This window comes from Mercurialis annua, linkage group LG5, assembly GCF_937616625.2.
Source record: "Mercurialis annua linkage group LG5, ddMerAnnu1.2, whole genome shotgun sequence".
NCBI classification, from domain to species: Eukaryota; Viridiplantae; Streptophyta; class Magnoliopsida; order Malpighiales; family Euphorbiaceae; genus Mercurialis; species Mercurialis annua.
Window position 1 is genome coordinate 8,103,905 of NC_065574.1, and position 16,995 is coordinate 8,120,899.

General features: G+C 32.3%; 1 protein-coding gene across 1 annotated transcript; it reads right to left on the bottom strand.

The window, feature by feature from the left end:
• Positions 1–12,773: 12,773 nt before the first annotated feature.
• On the bottom strand, positions 12,774–14,446 carry LOC126683381 (protein LURP-one-related 5-like). Its single transcript, XM_050379253.2, has 2 exons — positions 14,050–14,446; positions 12,774–13,373 (listed from the first exon to the last, which is right to left on the bottom strand). Exons 1-2 carry the CDS (start codon positions 14,275–14,277, stop codon positions 12,981–12,983), a joined length of 621 nt encoding a protein of 206 aa, XP_050235210.1. The 5' UTR covers positions 14,278–14,446; the 3' UTR covers positions 12,774–12,980.
• Between the last annotated feature and the right edge of the window lie 2,549 nt (positions 14,447–16,995).

Consider the following 16,995-nt stretch of genomic DNA (forward strand, 5'->3'; position numbering starts at 1 on the left):
TTGTATGTAGCGGCTCGGGCTGCCGCTTCATCCCTTCTTTCCTCTAGTAGGTCTAGACATAGCCTTGTTCTAGCCTCGTTAGTTCCTTCTTCTAGATAGTTTACCCTGATACTGGGTATGCCAATTTCTACTGGAATTACTGCTTCTGTGCCATAGGCGAGCCTGAAAGGTGTTTCGCCAGTTCCTTTTCGAGGAGTTGTTCTGTATGCCCATAGAACGCTGTATAATTCTTCTGCCCAGTTCTCCTTATACTGAGAAAGCCTCTTTTTTATTCCTTGTGCTATGGTTCGGTTGGTGACTTCTGTCATTCCGTTCGTCTGAGGGTGCGCCACCGAAGTAAATTTCAAATTGATCATCAGTCCTTTGCAAAATGCCTTGAACCGCTTGCAATTGAATTGTTTGCCGTTGTCTGCTATTACAGTGTGGGGTATGCCGAATCGGCATATTACTTCGTTCTTGAAGAATTCCTCTACTTTGGCTGCAGTGATGGTTGCGACAAGCGCTACCTCTACCCATTTTGTGAAGTGCTCTATTGCGACGATTAGGAATTTCACTTGATGTTTTCCCGTTTCAAACGGTCCAACTATGTCAATCCCCCATGTGGCGAACGGCCACGGGCTCTCCATTGATCCTTGAGGTACTGCTGGTACACGACTGATGTTGTCGTGTCTTTGGCATTTATCACATTTCTTGACTAATGTTTTCGCGTCTTCTTTGATGGTCGGTCAGTAGTATCCTTGGAGTATTGTTTTTCTTGCTATGGTGACTGCTCCTTCGTGCGCGCCGCATATTCCTTCGTGGATTTCCCTTAAGATGGATTCTCCTGTCTGAGGCGAGACGCACCTAGACCATGGATGAGTCAAGGAGGTTCGGTAGAGAACTCCGTTGTGAAAAGAGTAGTTGGCAGATTTTCTGATGGTGCGAATGGCTTCGACTTTGTCTGTTGGTAACTCGCCGCGGTCTAGATATTTGATCAATGGAGTCATCCAGGAGTCGGTCTCCTCGATTGCCATGACTTCTGTTTTTCTGGTGCTTGGTGATTCGAGAATTTCCTTTAACTGCATTTTAGCGAATAGATCTCCGAGTTCTGATGCTGATTTGGCGATGGCGTCGGCTTCGGTGTTTTCCTCTCTCGGGATTTGAATGATTTCCATTGTCCTCCTTGTGCTTCCAGCTGTTGGAGCTGTGTTTTGACTTGTCCCAGGTATTCGATCATCCCTGTTTCTTTGGCTTGATATTCTCCCTTGACCTGATTTACCACCAGTTGGGAGTCGCTATAGATCTTTAGGACTTCCGTTCTTATTTCTAATGCGAGGCCGAGGCCTGTGATTAGGGCTTCGTACTCAGCTACATTGTTGCTGGCGGTGAATTGGATGTTCACTCCATATTCGATTCTGATTTTTTCGGGTCCTCTGAGGATTGCTCCTGCTCCAGCTCCTTTTTCGTTCGACGCTCCATCTGGAGTTCCCATACCAAGGCTGGTTTGGGTTGACCAGTCTCGGTTGGAGTTATTTCTGCTACAAAGTCCGCCAAAGCTTGTGCTTTTAGAGTTGGACGAGGTTCGTATCTTATGTCGTGTTCGCTGAGTTGGATGGACCAGTGGACTAATCTTCCGGAAGTTTCTGGTCGTTGGATCGCCTTTCGCAATGGTTGATTTGTTCTTACCACAACGTTGTGACTTTGGAAGTAGTATCTCAGTTTTTTAGCTGTGGTTAATACGGCCAGTGCCATTTTTTCGATCTCGGGGTATCGCGTCTCCGCGCCTTTCAGGACTCGACTAATGTAGTAGATTGGCTTCATCTCGTTATCTTCTTCCCTTACCAGCACTGTCCCGATAGTCTCGTGTGTGGTGCTGATGTATAGATATAGCGTCTCCCCTTTCAGCGGTCTGCTGAGCAATGGAGGGGTGACGAGGAACTTCTTTATTTCTTCGAAAGCGTTCTCGCAGTCTTCATTCCATTCAAATTTTTGTGTTCCTTTGAGGGCTTTGAAGAAAGGCAAGCATCTTTTTGCTGAGCAGGACATGAATCTACCGAGTGCTGTGATTCGCCCGTTGAGTTTTTGAACTTCATTTATGTTTCTTGGTGCCTTCATGTTCATAATTGCTTTGATCTTCTCGGGGTTCGCCTCTATTCCTCTTTGAGATATCATAAATCCCAGGAATTTCCCGCCTTGTACACCGAACGTGCATTTGTCAGGGTTCAGCTTCATTCCAAACTTATTTAGTATGTTGAATGTTTCTTCAAGATCTTTTGCATGGGTTTCTTCTTTCTCGCTCTTGATGATTAGGTCGTCTACATACACCTGGACTCGTTTTCCTATCTCGTCTTTGAACATGAAATTCATAAGCCTTTGGTATGTCGCTCCAGCGTTTTTCAAACCGAAAGGCATTGCCGTGTAGCAGTAAGTTCCTCCCTCCGTGATGAATGAAGTTTTTTCCTGGTCTTGCTCCTTCATCTGAATTTGGTGGTAGCCTTGAGCTGCGTCGGCTAGGCTATACATTGCGTGTCCAGCAGTAGAGTCCACGAGTTGATCGATGTCTGGGAGAGGGTAGCTATCTTTAGGACACGCTTTGTTTAGATCGGTGTAATCTACACACATTCTATTTTTTCCGTTGGCTTTCTTTACGATAACTACGTTAGCTACCCACTCGGGGTAGTGGACTTCTCGTATGAATCCTGCTTTCTCCAGTTTTTCTACTTCTTCAGCGATTATTTTCTGTTTTTCTTCCGAGAACTTCCTTTTCTTTTGCTTCACCGGGTTCGCCGCTTCTGCTACATTTAGATCATGAGTAATGACTTGGGGGTCTATTCCGACTATTTCTGACGCGTTAGCAGCGAAGGTTTTGACGTTGTTTTTCAGCATGGCCGTGATTTCGCTTTCGATCTTTGGGTTCATGTTTGCGCCGAGATTTACTCTTTTCTCCTTGTCGAGTTGGAGTTTCTTTGTTTCGCCTTCGGGTGCTGTTTCTTTTTCTTCGATGTCGTGATTAAGGATTTCTTCTATTGCCATTGTTTCGCCTGATTCTTTTATTGCTTGTTCGTAGCACTTTTTCGCCTCGGCTCGGTTTCCTTGTATCGTGATAATTCCTTGTTTCGTCGGTATCTTCATGGTTAGTGCCTTTATGCTCGTCACGGCGGCTGAGTCGTGGAGGAAGGGTCTCCCCAGTATCGCGTTGTATGGTAGGTCGATTTCTACGACACTAAACCGTGTAGGTAATTCCTCGCTTTTCCTTGTCCTTCCTAGCTTGACATCGAGTGTAATTGTTCCGTTGGGCTTAATTGGCAAGCCCCCAAATCCTACCATAGGCGTGGCATTTCTTTTTAGTTCCGCTAGGTCTCTTCCTAGGCTTTCGTAGGCCTTTTTTGTTATTAGGTTTATTGCGCTTCCTTCATCGATCAGGATTCTCTCAACGTTCCAGTGTTCGATGATCATGGCCACCACCAGAGCTTCGTTGTGCTCTTCAGCTATTCTCCCGAAGTCTTCCCCATCAAAAGTTACTGGAGGAGGAGTTGAGAGTTCTGTTGCTTTTCGTTTTCTCTGTGACGTTTGATTCTTCAGGTTTACTCTTTCAGAAGTCATCTTCTTCAATGAGATTTGTTTTTGAGTTCAGAAAAGCTCCTTCTTTTGAAGTTTAGTTAAGCTTTTTCCACAGACGGCGCCAATTGATGGAGTCTGCCTTCTGAACCGGTGAGTAAGACCTGCAAAACAGGGTAGAAGCTAACCGGACGGTGGTTGTCCGATTAACTCTCCGATGCTAAAGTCAGTTTAGAGCTTTGAGCAGCGTTTTGAGTATATGAATGTAATTCTGATTCTAGGCATACCTCGTGCTCCTTTTATAGTAGTCGAATATACCTAGTAGAGTTGTATTAGGCAGGTGAATCCTACTTTATATGGATTCGGCAATATCGTAGAGATTCCCCTGATTTGTCGGGATCTACCTTAATATGATAAGAGTCCTATTTAGGAACGTCTTCCTAAATAGTCTTATCTTCCTAAAGTAGAGCTTATCCTTCCATATGTAGTGTTTGTGTCCGAATAGGACAATATTTCCATACTTAGTTGATTACCCGAATCCCGGACCCGACGCGCTGTCGGCGGATCATGTGGGATTCGGTCTTTATGTCGCCGGATCTTAAGAGATTCGGCGTCTTCTTCATATCTTCGGATCTTCAGGGGGAGTCCGGTATCACCTGAGAGTGGATCTCCTGCAACTCGGCTCCATTATACTTGCAATAGGATTCGGTATCCATCAATAAACAATTAAACGAACTTATCAATGAGTTGTTCATCTATACTATATATAAAAACACGGATGGGGGGGGGACAGGCAAATTTACTGAATAATCCTTTTCAATTCGCTACTAAATAAAAGTTTTATAGTCATTAACTAATTAGTTATTTAATTAATCACTATTGTAATTAAAGTCCTAATTAGAATCAGTAGCTAAATTATCTCCAATTTAGTTTTTAGTATGTAAACTAAATTGTCTCCAAATTAGTAGGATACCTATCTTTTAGTTTGATTGGACTACAAAATTAAAATATTGTATTTCGTCAATATATTATCATTTAAATTTCTATCTTATTATTTTTAAAGATATTATTAATAAAATTAAGTTAATTATTTAATTATGGTTATTATAAAACCAAACGAAGAATAAATTCAGTATGAAAAAATTTTAATAACCGAATATATTATATTTACTTTTATAAAAATTCTTAACTAATTAAATATTAATTATAAATAAAAAATTGATATAATTATAATAAATTTATTAATATGTTCATTGACAAGTTACGTTACGAGCCACGTGCATAGCACGTAATCGAAACTAGTAAACATAAATGAGCCGAACAATTTTATGCTCACATTCAACACATTTAAATAAATAAATATTAAATCAAACTCTCAAAATCGATTTGTTTAGCTTACAAACGAATATGAACTGAATTCTTCTCGAGTCGAATACCGAACTGTTTAGTTCCGTTACAACCCTATCAACATCCAACTGGCAGTGGGAAGGCTCAAACGCTATGGTCCATGGATTATGGCCGTTAGCATAGAATACGCAATTCGCACCTTATGGATTTATTCTTTCTAAGTTCACAACACTAACTTCTCTTTTTCTTTTATAATGGACTACCCTCAACCACCGAAATGAGAAATACTATTCCCTCCATTTCAATAGGTTGTCCACTTTAAAAAAAAAAATTGTCCCAAATTTTTTATCTATTTTCAAAAAATAATAATTTTTACAATCAATTTTTCTATATTACTCATATTTAAAATCTACTAATGTGTAAATTGCAAGTGAACGCTATATTAAATAAAGACATTGACAAAAAAAGTGAAGAAAAAATTACAAAATCTATAAACAATGATTGTTTTTCTTAAACTGTGTGATAAAGACAAATTGGACAACTCTTTGTGACGGAGAGTAGTATTTTTTATAAAATATAATTTTAAAATCTTAAAAATATTCCTAAGAATATAAATGAAATGCAGAAATGAAATATTTGGAAGGTCTGAGTTATTAATAAATTTCGAAGAAATAATTAAGATTTTTATATTTTTAAAAGAATCAATTTTTTGTTGTGTTTGATCAAATTTACTTCTACTTTCATTTGCCATTTGTTCAAAATCTAATTTGATATTCTAATATATTTTTCTTTAATGAAAGTGTTTAATTAAAACTATAAAAACTAAAAAAAATTGTAGTTTATTTACGATGTGATTATTTTATTGTATCGGAAAATTCTTTAATTATAAGATAATTATTATCATTATTATTAAAGAAGTTTAATAATACTATTTTCTTAATGTATAATAAAAAATCAATGTAAACCAATGATCTATAATTTAAATGATATAATTGTTGGGTAATAATTATCCAATGTCGTGGATTTTATTCCTCCTACAGCTCACTCTTTTCAATTATGAAAAAATATAAAAATATAAATAAATAAATGTATTATTATAATTAAAAATATATGATTAATATAATTAATTATTTAATAAATATTTATAACCTATTCTCAAAATGTATTTAAATTTTGTAATTTTTTAAATTCATTGAAAGAAAAATAAATTCTAAAATCAGAGCAAACTTTTTTTGTTTGTAATGAAATGACATAGTGAACTGACATATTTTTTCTATTCAATTTTATAATTTTTTTTGTTTTTTTTAGTTAAGAAGAATTTAATTATATTAACCAAATTTTTGTGCTTTTTTTAATAATTAACCCCAGTATCTTTACCAATCCACATGCATATTTTTGTTAACGCTTTTTAACTAAACCTCAGCATGGAATAATTTGTTTTTGCCGTCCTATAATTCATACTTTTAATCTCCTTTTCCTTTTCTTTGAACAAATTCTATTTGGTAAAATTATCATTAATTCCCCACACGTATACGATTCTCATATCAAAAGAAAGCTAGTAAAGTTGCATTTGACAAATTTCTAATTCTGACGATTTTATCGCCTTTTTTGTTCATGACGGTGTCACCTACTAATTATTCTGTTTCTTTGTCGATTATTTATAATATTATTTAATGCTAAAAATAGTTTCCTATCGTTTTATTATCAAATGTTTTCCGAATTATGTACATAATTTAAAAATAATAATACACAAAGAATTTCAAAGTAATAAGCATGTCTTATTGATAATTTAGACTTTTTTTATTTTTTAGGCGCGCGGTAATTTTTTTATAGAAAATAAATAAAATGAGAAAATAAATTCTTCTATCTGAAACGCATTGAACAGAAATAGATCAAGACTTTATAAAAAAGATAAACCCAATGTCAACAAGTCAAACATTTTAATTATTTATAAATGTATCTATAAGTTTGAAAATTTGCAAATCTATCTCAATTTGATATTTTTTTTTAAGAATTTATTAAAAAATTTCAATTAATTTAATTATGTCAGACTGTTAATCTTTCATTTTAGTACAATATTTATTTGCCTTTTATTTATTTGAAGCTTTAAATTTGTTATTTTTTATTTCAACCATTAAAAGCTAGAAAATTTGGTTTTACTATTATTAAATAAAATTGAATTAAGATCTAAATTTTATAATTCTAGCTAAATAAGAAATTAGTTTAGAAATTCAATTGAATTTTCAATAACTAAATTGATTGGAAAAAATTAGATAGATTTACGATAAATTTTTTAAATTGAAATAGACTTACAAATTTTAAAAGTTTTGAATATACTTATAAAGAGATGAAAACAATTTAGCATTTGTTAACCATTAAATCGAAAAATAAAATATTTTATTTTGAGTGAGCAATATATAAATTATTTTTGTTTATTACTTTTGGATATATTTCTCAAAATAATAATTTACTAGTGAAGTGATCAAAGTAATTATCTTATTTTCATTATCATTATTTTTTTTAAAAGTGATTAAATAAGACAAATATTATTACCTATACTTTATAAAGAAAAATTGCATATCATTCGTGCAACAAACTAATGATGCGTTAGCCGTGTGGAAAAATGATAATAAAAAAATTAAGTAACAGTAAAAAAATTCTTTATCGCAACTGCTTATTAACTTGTTGTAAATATAACATGACACAACCAATACATGAGATAAACACTCCTTTATAAAACAAATTCTTGATCCACCATACATTTTACAGGGTTTTTGATATTTGAGGACCCAAATTTCCAGTTCTGTGCCTCTTCTGGAATTAATTTCAAAAGAGTGCCTGGGACCACCAGTTCCGCATTCTAGGAATGCGGAACAGGAGGTGTTCCGCATTCCTAGAATGCGGAACACCTTAAGCAGCTGATTAATTGTTAATCAGCTGCGTTCCGCATTCAAGGAATGCGGAACGTGCTTCCCCAATGATTGGGAAGACAGTTTTGTCTCCCCAATCATTGGGGCAGCAATGATTGGGCACTAAAATGCCCAATCATTGCTGATTGTTAATTTTTTAAAAACAAAAAATTATTTAAATAATTATAAACTAAAAATAATATAAAATAATTTTATTAAACGATATATTAAAAAACGATTTAAATATTTTTTTAACTACTGAATTTAACAAACGCTTATAAATAAACGACAAAATTTAACAGACGATATAAATATTTATTTTATTTAACTAATAATTTTAACAGACACTGATAAAAAAATTACAATTATAACACACGAATATAATATACATAATATAGTAAACATACAACATATACTAAAATACAAAAATTGATAAATAAAGAAAAATATGAAATCTAATCCTCATATCTACGAGTCCTCGGTCTCTGTATCCTCAAACCGTGAGTCTCTCGTCGGTGCCGCGAGCTGTCTGTGATCGAGTGAAACTGTCTGGGTACCGGAGGGCTCTCGCCGCTGTCGTGGGCGTCCTTGTCCTGAGCTGAATGCTGAACGTCTGCTGTTGGTGGTGCAGTACCGGTCTCCTCCTGTGTGGGCGGTAGGAGTCTAAAAGATGGAGGTGTGAGATCCGGTCGTGATAAAAGCTCCTCGTACGCCTCTGAACCGATCTCCGGACCGAATAACCATGACTCTGACAGTGTAAAATGTAGCTGTGATGGATCCTGGGCCTGGTGAGAAGAAGATGGCCGCGAATGTGACGTCGACGGCTGATCATCTGAAGGCATCGTGGGACGGTAACACTGATCGAAAGACGTGAACGGTTGAGCATCTGTATATGGCGCTGGACGGTAATACTGATCTTATGCAGCAAACGGCGGTGGTGTGGTCTGCTGAAACGAAGACGCCGGTGGTGTGGCCTGCCGGAACTGAGACGTCGGTGATGTGGCCTGCTGGAACTGAGACGCCGGTGGTGTGCCCTGGTGGAACTGAGACGGCGGCGTGACCAAAGGAGTAGGTGAATAATTTTTGTGTAGGTGAATAATTTTTGGTTTCTTGAAAAAAATGGATTTTCAACCCATTTTATAGGCAACGTTGGGAGACCAGCTCCCAACGGTCATTAAATGCGTTCAGCATTTGAGAAATGCGGAACGCATTTAATTTACCGTTGGGAGCTGGTCTCCCAACGGTAATATGTCAGTGTTCCGCATTCTAGGAATGCGGAACACTGCTAATCAGATTAATTAATCTGATTAGCATGTTCCGCATTCCTTGAATGCGGAACTCCACATGTTTCGCATTCCTAGAATGCGGAACATGTGGGTCCTGGCACTCTTCTGGAATTAATTCCAGAAAAGGCACAGAACTGGATTTTTGGGTACTTTTGAGGCACCCAAATATCAAAAACCCCATTTTACACTCAAATGTTAGCCGAGTGACACACACTAATAAAAAGTAGCCATTTAGCGACGAATTTTTCCGTTGCTATATATTTGGTCGCAAACAAAATTTGAGACGGATTTTAAAAAAATTTAGTGCCAGATTTAGCGACGGATTTAAATCCGTCACTAATTTTTAAAAACAAAATTTTTTAAATTAAAATCGTAAAATGAAATATTATTTAAATGGTCACCTACCGTCAGTAACCCACCCGCGATAGACCACACACTGTCACCCACTCGCAATTTTTACAAACTTTCCAACTTCCCAGTAAGTCACTCATCCTCCCATTACTCCACCCATATCTCTTTAATCATATAGTTCCCCCGCGCGAAGCTCCATTTTACCCAACTCATATTTTTGTTACATATCTATGTGTTTTATATTTGAATATAACTAAAAAGAAAAAATATTTACTCCCACACTTTATTCCCGCATTCTAAATTGATTATTTTTCATAATAATTATTTTTATATAAAAATTATTACAACATAATAAGTAATTTATTTTTTAATAATTTTTTATATAAAAATTATTAATAATTATTTTTTAAATAAATAAATAATAAATAATTTTTTTAGTAAATAAATAATAAATAATTTTTTTAGTATATAAATAATAAATAATTTTTTTAAAAAAATAACCATGTTTTTAAATATTTTTTTAATAATATTTTTTAATTAATTAAAGTTTAGCAACTGATTATGAAATCCGTCGCTAAACTCGTCTTTAAAATTGACGAGAATTATTTCGTCAATTTTAGTGATGGAATCAAAATCCGTCGCTAAATTTAGTGACAGATTTTAAATTTGTCACTAAAATTGTCGGGAAAATTCCACCAATTTTAACGACGGAAAAGCCGTCGCTAAAGTTGGTGTGATAACTCCCGCCAATAATTTGTTGAATCCATAGCTAAATTTAGCGACGGATTTTGAATCCGTCCCTAAATCCGTCGCTAAAGCTTAATATCTAGTAGTGACATAGTAAGTGTTTTAAATTTATCATTTTGATAGAGAACTAATAAACATTCTATGCATAAATCCAATAATTTACTAAATATTGTTGTGTACGGAACGTGAAATAGTTAGATATAAAACATTCAAATTAGGCAAACATTTCCCGAAAAAGCATGCATTAAATTATTCCTCTTGTTGATGTCAATTTAGTGTATAAATCAAGTCTTTATATTCTTTTCAGAGATTGACACTATTCCAACTATACCAAATGCATGCATACATGTGCATTTACACTAATATTATGGAGGCCAAATCTTTTTTATAATGGTAGTAGGCCATGACGACCTTAATTTATTATGTGATCAATGAACAATAACAAAAGTTTCCAACTTTTAAACCTACCAATTAATATGAACCATGCATGCAAAAGTGACTAATCGAAAAGAAAGGCATCTCCATAAATCTAGATGAATTATTATTTTCTTTACAATGTAAACACACCAAAAAAATATTTATTCAAAACAAAAACCGAAAATGATTCATATACAAAAATGTTAATTGATGTCAGAATGAAAGTCATTATATACAAAAGAAAATTATAGTAAATAAATATAAATGATAAAATACATATTACCTTATTACTTATACTAAATAAAAGGCCTAATTACTTAAAAACCACCCACCTTATAATTTTTTTTCATTTATACCATGACCTAGAAAATGTTCAATTGTACTCTATTTTTAATTTTTATGTTTCATTTGTATCCCATAATTAAAAAATTTGATAATTTAATTAAATTAAGGATGAAAATTTTAAAAACAAGATACATAAATGATTAACATTAACGTTTTATCAGAATATAGATTAAAAATGAAGAACTAATTTAAACTCTTTTTAAAAAGAAAATAGGTCAATTCAACTCATGAGGATAGAGATGAAACATAAAAATCGAAAATACAATACAATTGAAAATTTTCATAGGTCATGGTATAAATAAAAAAAATTGCAAGATGAGTGGTTTTTAAGTAATTAGGTCCCTAAATAAAATATGTTAATTATATTATAATTCTTCAAAACAAATGTCTCAAGTTCGTTTAGTTCATTAGTGAGTTGACAAATCACATTAAAAAATGACTAATCACATTAGTTCACAAATTTATTTAGCCATTTTCAAAACCACATATTTATTAAGAAAACAAAACAAGCAAAAAGGGACAAAAGCAAATAATGTGAATACAATAATAGGGTTTTAGGGTTTAGGGCTCTTTTTAAGATAGGTAGGGTTTCTTTTGCCAATAGATGAATCTTATTGATGAGAAAATGACTAGAATTTCAATGTCGATGGATGATATTTGAACTATAAATTATAACAAATCTTATGTAAAAACGGAGTTTTTGGCTATCGAGAGCCGCTCAACAAATAATTTTATACATTAAATCTATAAATACTAAAAAAAATATAGTTTAATATTCCAAAAACACCTCGACCTTTTAACCTCTCTTCAATTTCACCGCGATGTAGTAAAATCGTCAATTGTACCAAAATTTACACTTTTGAGTTTCAATTGCACCATGAAGCATCAAATTGACCTTTTTTTCATTCAGAAAAAATTTAAATCAATACTTCATATCTTAATATATGTTTTAAATAGCTCTTGATGGTATAATCAAAACAAAAAACTCTTCTTCTCCATAATTTAAAAAATGAATAATACATTTTTATTTAATATAAATAAATTTTATTTTATTTTATTATATTAAATTTTAATTTTAATTATTTTTTTAAATTATTATAAATATTTTAAATTTTATTAAAAAAGGTTAAAACCGATTTAATTTAAATATATATTTTATAAATACATTTATAACACTCTGATCCTACTGCCTTCATCCGATACTCCTACTGCCTTCATCCGACACTCCGATTACTTAAATTTAAATATATTTTTTATAAATATATTTATAACATTTTTTAAAAAGTATGTTGTTTCTTCCGGCCAACAGCCTTGGACTGTCCGTTTTGAGAATATCGAACTAAATCTAGTTCGTCAAAAAATCGTTGGTATATAATAGTTATAAGGAAGAAACATCCGTTATTTATACTTTCTCCTGTTCATAATATTTATCGCATTTGTTTTTGACATAGAAATTTAAGAAAATTTTTATATCCTAATTTATAAATACTTTTTTTAAGTTAACTCTATTTTAAAACTTGTTGACATTTATGATTTTTTTTAATTGTGTTATTATATTTTTTTTAATAATTTACTAGGCGGATATATTTGAAATAATAATAATAATGCTTTTTTGATATTTTAAGTTGACGGCTATTAGGAAATAAAAAAATTAGCAGAAGCAATAAATATTATACAGCGGGAAAAGTAATTACACATTTTCAAAAAAAAGTATTATACATCCAACAAATTGAAAATATTAAAGAATTGAATTGATGATAAATTAAAAACTAATATAGTAGTATATTTTTTGAGATAAAAAAAGTAGTGTTATTTTGCATTTGAACAATAAAAGTGTTGAGAAATTATTGTCATCATTTCATAATAATTACATCAAAGGATTTTTAGAGACAAGAAGATAACAACTCTTCTACTTTCCCCCAAAGATAACACTTACATGACCCACCCAAACTCATAAAAAAAAGTCAAATTTAAAAAAATTCTTTATCATGAACCCAAATGTCAAGTAAATCGCCGCCACTCATCACGCACCACCCCCCCGTTATTCCTCTGCGGCGGGGTACACCTGAGTCTGTTCTTCAGCATCATCCGCACCGTTGATCTGATCAAGAATGAGAACTAATCCCATGGCAAAAGCACCATCAAACCCTGGCTTTAAGCAAAGGGTGAAAACGTCCTTACCAAGCACAACGTTTGTAGAAGCATCTACTTTGCGTCTGATCTCAGCCATTGATTCTTTAATTGCATTGGTAATTGTGCAAGATCTATTTGCATATGATCCTTCTATTTGGTACTCTTCCCCTGGATTCCCGTACACTTCCACCGCCACGCTGCACCGTCCGATTATTGATGATCTTCTCACGTTGAAGATGGGTTTCTGTCCCTCCAATCTTTCTCCTATATAACCTTCCCACCTGTGGTGTAGACTCGGCCTCTGTTGCACCAATAATACCGAGTTAGCTCAGTTTTTTTATATTTATGTTTATATTTCAAGAAAATGCATTTCAAATTAGATATTATACTGTAGTTTTTGATATCAAAAATCAATTTAGTTGTGGTGTGATCTATTTATTTTAACTTTTTATAAATAAATCAACAAGTCAGACAACAAATGTTATCGCAAATTATCTATTTCATATCAGATTTTATTTTTTAATAATTATTTTATAAACTATAATTATTTCGGATTTGATTTAATAAGTTTAATGAATTAAAAAATATGCATTTCAATTTCTTTCCATTTTTGTTTCTCTCAATGGCTGAGTTGACTCGCGAGTTGTGAGTTTCATGTACATGATACATCAAACCCAAATCTAATGGCAACCCACGAATTGAAATCAAAAATGATTTGAACCCATGAATCTAAAATTCAATATGAAAACGTGTGAAACTGATAGCTAACTCTAAAAAAAACCAATAACTCAACGAGTTAACTCAGGATCCGCAGATGAAACAAGTATTTGCACCCTGAGCTAGCTAAAAAGAAATCAAACCAACAAAACCCCATGACCCACAAATCCAAATGAAACAAAAACCCATTCTCGATGGATTAAAAACATGTTTTCACTCTATAACAAAGTGAGTCAACTCGTTTGAGAATTTAATAATACCTTTTTTCTGACAGTGAGAAGACAGCGACCATGAGCGTCCATAAGAACAACTTCAGTATTGTCACGATTATCAGGACCGCCATAAGAGTCGACTCGGAATACTAACTCACCTTTGCAATCATACACAGTGAAGCCATCATTAGCAAAGAACAGAGAGGTTTTAAGCACAGTGAGATGCTTCTCTTCTTGGTAAATATAACCACTGTCAACCACCAATCCTGTCTTCATTGTTCTTGATCTGTTTCTTCCTTAATTTCTTCGGGTTTTAGATTTTAATCTTTGGAGTTGGGTGGGCTGTTTTTGTTGGCTTGAGAAGAGAGAAATGAAGTAATTTGTGTAAGTGAATTGAACCGTTGAGGGAAGGATTTATAGTGGCTCAAAGAAAGAGAAGATGAGCAATTTCATTGACTGATTATGTAATTATTTGTGTAGTTTTGTACTAGTAATTGATTTATGTTAGTTAAACTAATTGAAAACCTAAAAATAATGTAGAGTACTAATGTGCACGTGGGGTAGACTAGTGTGGCTCACCGAATTAACCAAACGAGCTAAATTTAAATTTGGCCAAAAAATTAAAAAAAAAAGCCAAATTTTTTTAAAAAGATTTAAAAAGATTTAATTTTTTTAATTTTACTCAATTTATCATGAAATATATAACTTTATGTCAATTTTTTCCACCCTGCAATTGGCACATGCTTGTGCTTATCTGACGCTGAGGTGATATGCCACCATAGCAATTAGTAGATTAAAAATACATTTACATTTTTAAATATAAAAAAAATTACATCCTTGAACTTTAAATCATTTCAACTTAATTTTTTTTAAATTTAAAAAAATATTATAAATAATCAATGTTATAATTATAATTAATTTTTATATATAAACTAATGTTTATTTTTCTTAAACTAATTAAAATCTGTGTTTTTTCCGGAACGAAGAGGAGGAGATCTGCTCCTCAGAAGAAGAGGATCATCCTCCTCGAAAAAAAATTATTTTTTCTAAATTTGTCGGAAAAAATTTCATATGCGACGAGGATGGGATGATAATAAAATAAATGAAATGAGGGTGAATTTTTTTTTAAAAAATAATAAATATAAAATTGGTAAATATTTTAAAAGTTAAATTGAAACGATTTAAAGTATGAGGGTGTAAATGTTTTTAAAATAATCTAAAAATTTATTTAGATCTTTTTACCTTGTATTCGCCAAGATGGCATATGTGTGGCATGGCTCGTCAGCGCCACATAGACGACACATATGCAAAATCAATTGAAAATTGAGATTTGGTCAAAATTAAAACGAAATCATGCGTTTTAAGACAAATTGGATGAAATTAAAAATTTTGGACTTTTGTGAAACTTTCTTCAAAGGTTTGGCCTTTTTTGATTATTTGGCCTTAAAATTTTGATTTATCGCTTTTTATTGGCTTATATTTGCTCTTTTTTTAAAAAATAATTTGTCTATTTTGATGATAAATTTAACAATATTTTTATTGTTATTTTTTATTTTAATCCGTGGAATAGAGAGGGTATTCATTAATAAGTCACCACCTTCATATCTGTTTTTATTTTAATGACGACTTTTAAAAATTCTCATATAAACTTATATTACCATTTCAAAAAAAATCAAATGTATTGACGGTTTAAATTTTGGCGAATGTTTTTGACTATGCTAATGAAAAATAACGTGGCGGAAAATAATTGTAAGAATTAATTACATAATAAATCACCATATTTATGTTGTTTTTCAATTCTATCACGGCCTTTTAAAAGAAATTTTAAATCTATTACACATATTTTTATCTGAAATTTTCCGAATTTAAAACTGTGATAAATTTAAATTTTTTGAAAGATGATGATTTTATATGCTAACTTATAAAGGTGATGATTAAAATAAAATTTAAAATGAAATTAATCCCTTAATTTATGTATAATACATATAAAATAAATACTGAATAGAAGTATTTTAATATGTCCAACATATAAATTAATTTATTTATATTGTATAATGTTTTATTAATTTGGCCCGGTTTTAGTTTTGAATTTTTTGAAATAGTAGAACTGACCGAACTGATCAAATTACAAAGATATATTATGTTATTTTTGTTACTTTTTAAAAATTCTTAGGGTATTTTTGTAATTTTTAAGAACTTGGATACAATTTGTCCCTAAATTTGTATGTAATTACAAATTAATATCAGAATTAATATATTTTATTTTATTTTCATATCTACAAAATTATGCTTAGTTTACTCCATCTATTACAACATTATTATCCTATTCAGATAAGGAAATAAAATCAATTATTTGGGATTAAAAAAGAAACTACAAGTTAAATCAACCAAAATAAATATCAAAAGGATTGATTTCGTTCCCTAAAATATTAATAGGGGTTAAATTAAAATTTAATGAGAGATCAAGATATCTTTGCTCACTGATGTTAAACCTAAGTAGCACGGAAACGGAAACGGGAAACGGAAACGATACAAAACGGACACGGGGAAACGAAAGTTTTTCAAAATGAAGGACACGAAACGTGGGGAAAACGTGTAAATAACAAAAATTTAGGGATATATTTATAAAAATATTATTTAAATATTTATGATAATTAACAAACTAAATACGAGATTTAAAGAAAAAACGAGAAGGTAGGGAGGTGATTTTGAACTAAATAATGGCCAAAATTACCTTCCTCTTGTTGCGGATAGGGTTTCTGAAAAGAAAGAGAGAATTTAGAGAGATGAGAGAGGAAGTCACTCCAACAAAGTCTAAAGATCGATTTGGTCAGATTTTTGCGTATATCTAGATGGACGGATTGTTTTAGTAGACTAAAATATTAATAAGAGCTAGATTGAAATTTAATGAGAAATGAAAATATCTATAGTCGCTGTTGCTAAACAGTGAGAAAAGGAAAACTGATCAATTGTCAATTCATCATCTGGAGAAAT

What these genes read in the sequence shown, in the direction of transcription:
- LOC126683381 (XM_050379253.2), bottom strand. Translation starts at nt 14,277, where the DNA reads ATGAAGACAGGATTGGTGGTTGACAGTGGTTATATTTACCAAGAAGAG. An exon ending in TTCTCACTGTCAGAAAAAAG is followed by an intron (nt 13,374 to 14,049) that starts GTATTATTAAAT and finishes TTGGTGCAACAG; the next exon opens with AGGCCGAGTCTACACCACAG.